This window comes from Lipophrys pholis (genome assembly GCF_963383615.2).
Source record: "Lipophrys pholis genome assembly, chromosome: 16".
Classification (NCBI taxonomy): Eukaryota; Metazoa; Chordata; class Actinopteri; order Blenniiformes; family Blenniidae; genus Lipophrys; species Lipophrys pholis.
The window spans coordinates 17775813-17785753 of NC_137634.1; the positions used below are offsets into that span (position 1 = coordinate 17775813).

At 41.1% G+C, this 9941-nt stretch overlaps 1 protein-coding gene across 2 annotated transcripts; it reads right to left on the bottom strand.

Moving 5' to 3' along the window:
* Positions 1–9357, bottom strand: LOC308122334 (organic cation/carnitine transporter 2-like). Of its 2 annotated transcripts, XM_080484098.1 has the most exons (12): positions 9041–9357; positions 8531–8897; positions 7094–7276; positions 6849–6952; positions 6613–6767; positions 6400–6475; positions 5765–5885; positions 4595–4695; positions 4246–4460; positions 1041–1223; positions 768–903; positions 1–104 (listed from the first exon to the last, which is right to left on the bottom strand). In XM_080484098.1, the coding sequence occupies exons 2-12, from the start codon at positions 8621–8623 to the stop codon at positions 35–37; spliced, it is 1437 nt and encodes a 478-aa protein (XP_080340224.1). In that variant the 5' UTR covers positions 8624–8897; positions 9041–9357; the 3' UTR covers positions 1–34. The 2 variants fall into 2 exon arrangements, with proteins under 2 accessions (XP_080340224.1, XP_080340225.1); XM_080484099.1 differs by lacking the exons at positions 6400–6475; positions 6613–6767.
* Between the last annotated feature and the right edge of the window lie 584 nt (positions 9358–9941).

Below are 9941 nucleotides of genomic sequence, written 5' to 3' on the forward strand. Positions count from 1 at the left end.
AACATTTCTTTATATTTATTCTCATTACAAACAATCACAACTGACTTTCAATCATCACCACAGACTTTGAGTTTGCTTTTCTCTTCATGCACGGACACTTTATCCTGTTGAGAGACACAACAAACAAGATGTTATTTGGTTTGGTGTTCTGCAAAAGTAAAACTGTGACAATGGAAGATGAACTATTTCAATACACAGATTTTGGAATCGTGATGATCATGACTAATATCAGGTCCTCTTCACTATAATGGGAACTGCATTTACTGTGATTCTTACGTCACAAGAACTATAAAATCCTAATAACACTGAGTTAGATTAAAAGATTAAAAAAAATATGTTGTTAAAATAAACCCGTTTTCCAGCTCCTAAAATGCCGCCTCGTGTGGATGATCGGCCAAAAATTCTGCATTAATGGGAAGTGAGACAGCTCCAGATGTTTGTGTGACATCACTCAACATGATATTAGTGCATTTGCATTAAAGACAGTATTTCGTAATGATGCACTCTGCAATAAAAAAAACCTGTTATTTCTCAGTTTAAGTGAAAATAATTATCCTTCACTAACTTATTCAGTTTGCAACAAAATACTTTTATCTCTATATGTGTCATCTATGTGTTTGCTTACAAGGGCATGACAATGCTGTTTATCATCCCACTGCAGATTTTAAAGGTGCTTCACTTGTTTCTTGTGATTAAGGGAAGAGAGTTTCCATATGCATGAATGCTACATGAATATAACATATCAAAGGTCTGCTTAAGCTTCTCACCTTTCTCTTCTCTGCATCTGCTGAATAGTCTGAGGAAGAGGATGACCAAAACTCTCCGGTAGGAATATAGTGGCAAAGATGGACAGGAAGGCCAGAGTCCCCAGTACAATTTGAGGCAGGTTCTTAGAGTATACGCCTTCACAAGGCAGTGGAGAAAAATAGTATGAGAGAAAGGCTTGACTCATTGCACTAGGTTCAAAAAATCATGGCGTGGTAGAACATCTTGCTGTTATTGATGTGTCAGTTCAGTTCAGTTCAGTTTAGTATACTCACTCAGCTCTAGTATAAATGGTGCGATACAGGTTCCAACTCGAGACACGGCCATGCACGTCCCTGTTGCCATGTTCCTGAGTGCTGTTGGGTAAAGCTCAGCGGTGTACACAAACATCAGGGACGTACCAGTGGTGAAACCAAATTTTCCCACCATTTCCAGAGCATTAGACAGACCTGACAAATCTAGTGAGAGAACACAAACACAGGAACACAGGGCTATGTTTAATGCTCATCTTGTTTATTTACTGTACTACACCATATGGACCTGCTGGTCTTAAAATCTGTTGTGGTCGAGTGCATTTGAAGCATGTTGTTATGTAAGAGCAAAAAAAACAAAAACAAAAAACAAATAACCTAACAAACAAGTCTGTCAATGGTGCAGTGTTTAATGTCGAACTGCAAGAGTAACAGTTGTTTTACTAAAGGGTTTTCATTCAAATATTGCCACAACATTGTTCTTTGAGTATATCAATATACTTGCATTAGGAGATGGACTCTTCCAAACCATAGAAACTTGTGTATATATGTTGGGGCCATGAGGACATGTTTCTGAAACTAAGAAAGCGCAGCCTACATCCCTTTTTCTGAGCCTAATGAGAGAGAGAGATTCTAAAAAAAGTGTGGCCCGAGAAAGGTCAGGAATATTTCATGCCAGGATGTGAAAACCCACGTCAGATGCATGTTGGTGCCACCACCGGTTGAAGACTGACCAAACCCCCTAGTGACATGACAAATCCAGGACGTCACTGCAGTATTAAACCTTCTGCACGAGTCGCAGCTCCATGCTCCGAGTGATTTTCGTGGAGAAATAGCGAAAAGAAGACACAAAAATCCAAGTTTCAACTAAAAAGCCTATGTCGCAGTTTCTCTTGATGGACAAGTGAGAAACTGTTTGCAAGTTCTCTGTGGAAAACTCTTTGAGAGGCGGTAAGGCAGCTGGAGGGACCAACTGATCCTCTTGCATGCTATATGAAGACCCATCTTCAGAAATAACCAGATGTTTGAGTCTTTCAAACACTGTTCCTCCGACTGGAAGCCTGGAACAGTAAAACTGGACTTTTCACTGGACGCCTGCATTTGAATCTAGGAACCAAGCCGTCGCAAAGACAGAAGCACACTACTCCACGACATCGACCGTAGGTTCAGTCTACCTTCCTGCCTCTGTGTGAGAAAGGCTGATGATCATGCACCACTTGCCCCCACTTAAGGCCCCTTCATGCTACCCATGTCTGTGAGAGTCTGGGAGTGTCCGCGAGTGCGCAAGGTACTCGTGACGTCAAAATTGTCATCTGCCCCCATGCGCGAGTGTCCTGTCCGACCCCTCTGCGGTTGACCACACACAGCCCAATTTATGTGACCGCGCGACCTGCACGCAATTGTGCGTGCAGACTGCGCATGCGCCAGTCTCTACCTATTCTGGCGCATCACAATGGAGGCAAACTTTGAAGAGCGTTTATGCAAGGAGGTCTGCCGATATCCTCACATCTACAATACCAACCTGAGGGAGTATAAAGACTGCCAGAGGCTGCTAACTCTTGGAGTGAAATAGCTGCCACTCTGGGCAAAGAGGAGCAGGTACGCCGCCAGAAATGGAAGTACCTCAGAGACCGGTACGTGAAAGCCATTTTCGATGCTCAGCGTCCTTGGCGACGGGGATGCGTGGACCAATCCGCATGCATGGAACGCATGCTACCGTGAGTCAAGAAGTAGAGCATGGCCACAATCGTGTGCACCCTGCGGACACTCACGTACTTTGCGCACTCGCGGACACTCGCAGACATTGGTAGCATGAAGGGGCCTTTTGCCGAATTTGACGCTTTTCTCTCTCTCTCTCATTCCCTCTCTCTTTCTACGTATAACCCCGACTCCATGTGCGCATTCATGCATATCACACTCACACAGTGGTCTCACAAGCTTTTATCAGCCGTAGCACATCTGTTAGCACTCCAATTTTGAGTTTCACTGTGTGCTTACAAGCGCTGCTTGAGTTTGGCAATCCCATGATTTTCTTTCATAAAATTAAAAGAACACAAGTTACAATTGTAACAATTATTTTTGATCCAATTCACACTAAAATCTTATGGGTTCTTCTTTTGATCAAAATGCACCTGTATACCAATTTTCATGATGATCCGCCTATTAGTTTTTCAGATATCTTGTAAATGGATAGGTGCACAAACAAACAAATGTCTGCCAAAGTTTGATCTGGACTCTGAAAAAAAATGTTTCTGGATCACCTACAACATTTTATGGAATCGTCCATGGCCTAATATCTGTGGTGAAAATGTCGACACAATCCATGTAGTTGTTTTTATGTAAACTTGCTAACTGACATACAAACAAATATATGCTGATGGTTTTATTACTTCCTTGGTGGACGTGATAAACGCAGGTGATTTTACCACCCCCTTGGCGGAGGTAACAATCACTAAAAACCTATCAAACATAAAATGGCTCCTGCAATAGTTATTGTGTGGTGGTTGTGACATTTGCTGGTTGTAACAGTCTGTACTCAGATTTCATACCTTCTGTTTTATTTAAATCTTAGCTATATTTTGTAAAGAAATATGAACCTCATTAAATTCTTTCAACTGAGACTTATAGTTTGGTAATTAGTTTAATTTCTGTTTCCCCGGGTGGTGCCCCACAGTTATTAACAAGAACAATCGGGACCTAGGATCCACAATTTGTTCCGGATCACCACCAAAATGATCCGCTCATTCGTTTTTTAGATATCTTATTAACAGACAGACAGACAGACAGAAAGACAAATAAACACGGGTGATTTCATAACCGCTTTGGTGGAGATAATTAGTAAAAAAAAATTATTTGTTAAACTGTGCATGCTGTTACTGTTTGACAAATTCATCCATATAATGTCAAAATGTCAACGTGTGTCTGTATTCTGTTAGACTTGTCAGCTCCAGCTCCCTTCACTTGGATAAAGTATTAAAGAAACTACAGTAGATATTGAGAAACTACAGACTATTCTTTTCTCATTACGTCCGCCATGGATGTAATAAAATCTTCGCCATATATTTACCTGTATGTCTGTTAGCAATATGACGCCAAAACTACTGCAGATTTTTGGCCCTGAAAGATTCCAATAAATTTTGGAGGTTATCTGGAAATTTTTCTTTAATTTTCTCTTAAACCTTTGGCGGACGTCAGATATCTGTGGCTGCTCTTGTTGTTTTTGGTTTACCTTGAGGAACCAGTTGAATGCCATAAAGAGATGCTCCTCCAAGCACCAATATACACATTACAGCCAATCGGCGAGGAAGGTATTGTAGAGCCAACCAGCTGGTAACGAATGCTGGAACCTCTACAGCCGCTGAGATGAAGCAGCTGATGTACGGGTCAGTATGAAGTTGGGATGTGTTGAGGGACAGTCCAGCGTAGCCGGTACTCATTGTGAACCTGGAAAAATATGAAGAGGTATGGTAACCAGGTCTGGTTTTACTGGGAGTGCAGTCATTAGTCCTTCATTTGCATCCCACTGCAATTACAGCTTATTATACTATTTGTGTCAGCTGGTCTGAATGGATACTCACCACAACAGGTAGAGGATCAGAGTTGTGTTTAGGACGCCTGCATTCCTCACAAGGGTGAAGACGTTGTAATGTTCCCTAGATGGTGCCTTATCATCCTGAAACTATATTGCCTTAGTTAGAAGTTGTTTTTGCTGTTTTTGTTTCAGCAATGTGTGCAAATCTGAGGAAAGCCATATTAGCTGGAGGCTACACAAATGATAGCTCTTTAATTACTGTTGGACAGATAACAAAAGCCAGTGTCCTGACAATGTTTTTACTGTATTAAATATTGCGCAAATGTACTCAGTTCAGTGTTCCAGGTGATTTCTTCTTTGAAAGTCTGCAAGTCTTTGCAAATGCAAGATGTTTTTGTAAATGTAGAAGGGAAAATATCCGTTTTTGCAAAAACCCAGTTACACGTAAATGTGGCCTTTGAGCAGTTTAAGAAAAAATGGCAAAAATTGGAGGGCTGGATTTCACTTTTAATTAAAGATCACAAAAAGTAGGAATAAATAAGGTTCATGAGTTCTACACAAGGGTGTGTGCTGCCGCCTCTTTTATTATCCTTAAACATGTGTCAGAGCTTTCCAGGACTGGACAACAACCAAAGTCCTTTTTGTTGTTACGAGTGGGTCGTTCTTGTGAGTGTGTTTCTGTGTGCTTCTCCTTGACGTGCCAATTGAGTCTGTGAATAGGCCTGGAACCCGTCTTGAAGACTTGATCGGCTGAATCCCCGAAGCACACCAGTACTTTAGGAGGAAGTATGACATCACCAATGGCAGAGTGGGTCAGATAGATGGCTCAGACACAAACTTTCTCTTTTATTACTGAAATGGTTCAGTGAAATGTGTTTCTGAAAACATTGGAAGTGAGAAATAAGCTGTGCAGTTCAACAGTTAAAACGCTGCTTCACAGATGTGTGCCTGCTGTGAGGGGGCGTGGCCTATGAGTTCAGCAGCTTCTTCACGGAGGATGAACTCTCCTTTTCAGCAGCTGGCTGACGTCACAGCTTTCCTTCTTGTTCTTATGGGAGTGTGCAGGGGCCCTAAACCATGACATTGTTTATGAGCAGTAATTTCATCAAATAAATGACTTATTTTTAATGTTGTCTGCTCTGTGTGATCTGAAGCTGATGTTCATGTTTGACACTTTTACTCAGGATCTGCATAATTTCAGTCGAAGGCAACTTACATGTACACCGGCAAAGATAGGTTGTGGCGCTATGACTTTGTTCTTCTTGGCAGCCAATATGGCCTCTGCCTCATCTGCCCTCCCCTGAGAGAGCAGCCAGCGAGGAGACTCTGGGACGAACCTGCCCCGAACAGAGCCAAGGGTACAAACAGTCATTCAAACCCAAAAAGGTGAACATAGGTTGCAAAATTGTTAGCTGGTGTTTCTGACAAGTCAAAGTGGAAACATGAGTCAAGTCAGGGGTGGTGATGGGAATATTGAAGCTTTTAAGTTATTGCCAGAGGGCAGATTGATTCGCAGCATAAATGTTACTATAATGTCCCTCTGTTTAGATCTATCACTGCAAAGTTATATACACATCAGTGAAACACAGCATGCTCCAAATGATTATATAAGTTACAATTTACATATGGACCAATATATAATCAGGTTATTTACTGGCATTTACTGAGCATGGGGATTGTTGGCCTTATGGAGGATCCAGGTATACCTTTTCTCACAGTATTCAATTTAAATAAAAAGACAGTATTAATATCACATTCTTCAAGTTCAAAAAATGTGCTTCATTAAAATATGAATTAGTTTTCTACATGTTTTTATGTTCCGCTTAAGTTGTCATCATTGAAAACACTTACCACCACAAGGGCAGGTACAGAAAGCCAGGCAATGACAAAACCAACATGAGAGTTGTCCAGTCCCTTAAGAAGTAAGCTAAAAGAGGCAATAACATGTAGCCAACAGCATAGCTCAGAGTTACACCCATGGATGAGTAGAGGACCCTCACTTTTCCATTGACAGTTTAGAAAATCTTAACTGCAGCATGTGAAAGGCAAAATGTGCACATTTACCTAACACAAAAGCAGATACATAATTGGAGACTTGTCCTACACCATTGAGGAAAAAGAGGATGATGAAGACGACCCGGGTAGGTGAAAACATTGCGACCAAAGTGAAAATGGCTTGAACTCCCATGGTTATGAAGAGGACAGGTTTTCTTCCAAATCTAGGACAAGAAGTTGAATGATAAACCTCCTATGTTCACACATAGAAAGCCATAAAAACATGCAAGTTCCTTTAACTTCACCTGTCTGAAATGGGTCCCGAAAAGAGGCTTCCAGTTAAAACGCCCAAGAATAAAACAGTGGAGGTGAAAGGCTTTTTCCACTGCTCACTGCAAACCAAGTCAAACTGAAACATCCACACATGATCAATTAAACACGAAAATAAATGAACCACAGGGAGTCAATGTCTGTGTCATTTGGTAATCTTGAGCTACAAAACCAGCAAAATGAAAAAACCATCCAGGTCCAGAAGAACAAAGACACAGACCTCAGAGACCAGGGTGGACTGGTAGATGTCCTTGCTGTAGCTGAAGCCATCCACACAGCTCTCCTGCTCCAGATCAGTGAGGTTGACATCCCTGCCAGGAAGGAAACCCTGAGCAGAGAGATTTCTGACCACATCCAGCCTGTATCTGCTGCATCTGCTGCTCTCCTGTTTCCCATCCACCACCTCATAATCACAACAACACAAACGTCAGTGTCTTTTATCGCAGTTTTTCTATTACAGAACTGATTCTTGAACGTATATAAGGAAAAACCTTTGATCCTGTGGTGAGCTTCCGAGAGTAAAACATTAACAACTGTGTCCTTACATGATATGTATCTTCACAAATATATACGCATCACTGTATGTAGCAGATTGATCTTTGTTTGAAGGTGGATTATTATAACATGACTTCATCTACAAATCATTAAAATTTTGGCTTCATTCAATCACATTTTATCATAAGTAATTCCTCCGCCATAAACAATTCTCATACCACAAATATAACAGTTTTCTTCGTTTTCTTAAACTTTTGATTCATGGAGGCATCCTTGTGTTACCACAACCATGAAAAGGCTTTAAATGTATTCAGGTAGGTGATGTGTTCTGCTCCATGCTCATGGAATGCTTGATAGAAAGACTCTCTGGTCTCACTGGGAGTTTATGGCCCTTTTACAGCACCTGGAAACAAATAATTCACCTTGTTCTTGTTTTAGCGAACTTACCTATTGGCTTTTATAGTTTTATTTTTCACATGCTCTTACTCTGTGACCTGTTTTTCATGTACTTGTCTTCTCTGCAATTGATTTGTTTTAAGAACCTTTTAGGATTATTTGTTTTACGTACTGCTGACAGGACACACTTGTAAAAGAGATTTTTAAGCTCAATGTGGTTGAAATGATGTGACTATTAGCCAAATCATGGTGAATAGATTAATAAAGCTTTGAGACTTGAAATGCAGAGGAAAACCTTCGTACAGTACCTGCACTTTGAAAATGGAAAGCATGATACTATTTATTTATTTTTTTCAAATAAGGCCTGATATTCAAAATATATCATTTATCAAGGGGGCAATGGGCCATTACAAGGAAAACACAATACATCAATCAATAATTAATCAATAACAAAAATAACAGGAATGCACAGTGAGACCAGTAAGTCTCAGGTCTAATGATTTTAAGTAAAACTGACATAATATGTAAGTTAATGTAATGGAAATTAATGGAAAAAATGTTAAATTCTTGCTTGAACAAATCTTTAATGAACTCTGTCATTATACTAATAAATAACAAGCGGTTGTGAAACACCTGACATCAATCATCAAAATGACATTATCTTGTACAGTATAAGTTCAGATTTTATGTCTATTTTTGATTCTGCTATGTTATGTGTCTGCCAATCACAATGAGCCAAAACTGCAGATGAAGTTGAATAACAAACCTCAATTGGGATGACGGCTCTGTACCAATCAACGGTCAAGTTCACATCAGGAATCAGGCAGTGATGAGCCGGAGTGCCCGCCACAAAGACCATGACAAAAACTCCCAGTCCATTGGTCAGGGTGCTGACACAAATCAGGAAGAATAGCTCTTGCTGGAAGCGTCCCCAATGACCCTGTCATGGTTCCGGAAGGGCAGACCCAAGATGTAGAACACACGGGACAGGTTTGAAAGGGGAAAAAATCAAATGTTTATTGAGAAGGCGGCTCCTTCGGCTCCCAGGAAACCACTGCTGAGAAGCCTCTCCACGGCGCAGGATGGGGAGAAGGTGGCGAGCACCGGGAGTCCGCAGGGGGGAACAGAAAACGCTGCGAAAGCAGGGGGGGGGGGGGGGGGGGATTAACCAAAATCCAAGGATACAAAACCCAGTCTTGGCTCAATGTTTCAAATCGCGAGCTCCAAGATCAACACTAGAAAAACGACTCTGAAGAGAGCTAGGCCAAACAATTACCGCAAGCAGTAGTACGGACTGGCAACGACCCTCTGGCAGCTCCAGGCTTTTAAGGGTGGAGCCGCTGATGAGCCACAGGTGAAATGAGTTATCCTCCCCCACGGCTGCGCCTGCTCTGCTGTCAAAATGCGAGGGGGAGGAAGACACACCACACACCGAACAGAAAGACAACACTCACCAAAACAAACAGAACACAACATAAAACATAAAACTGCCAGGACCGGAACCACCGAATCCTGACAGACCCAGGAATGCTGTGGCGTCTTCATAGTCCTGCATAGTGTCAGAGAGGTAACTCTGCTCTCCTGTCTTCATCCCTTTGAACAAAAGTTATGCAGCAGACATAAATCATTCTCTTGGTAGCAGCAGGGAGTTTAATGTCTCTTATCAGGTTAGAGATTAGTGGAAATAAGTGAACATAGCTAGTCAATGAGTGTTAAGTGCGCTGAAGTTACATTAAGAAAACAAATCACATGGTTTTTAAAAGGCAAGTATTTCACTTACTCCTTCCTGTCTATGACTGGGTTTACTTCCTTGTTTTCCATACGATAAAACAAGGAATTGTTGCTGGCTGACAGGCCTCTATTAGCATCTTAGCATTCCTTATTTTCTTATGTTTGACATATTGTAAACATGAAACATGCCACCAAAAATATAAGATAAGTGTAACAACAGTAATATATATGGAACGTGTGCATGTTATGCACCTGCAAATACAGAAGAAACACAGATTATGATCAGCATTGACTCACTTGTCTGTTATCCCGTCTGTCTATGACTGGAATTATTTCCTCATTTGCCAGGAGAACAACCAGTTTCTTATATAAATAAAACCCATTACTGACTCCTTATGGCGAGAATGAATATCGTTCTAGAAATACCCGGTGAGTTTTTCCCATTT

Coding starts and splice junctions, on each gene's coding strand:
- LOC308122334 (XM_080484098.1), bottom strand. CDS start 8,623: ATGGTCTTTGTGGCGGGCACTCCGGCTCATCACTGCCTGATTCCTGAT. Junction 4,696..5,764: donor CTATCTTTGCCGGTGTACAT/GTAAGTTGCCTT, acceptor AAGGCAATATAG/TTTCAGGATGATAAGGCACC. Junction 4,461..4,594: donor CTGATCCTCTACCTGTTGTG/GTGAGTATCCAT, acceptor ATATTTTTCCAG/GTTCACAATGAGTACCGGCT.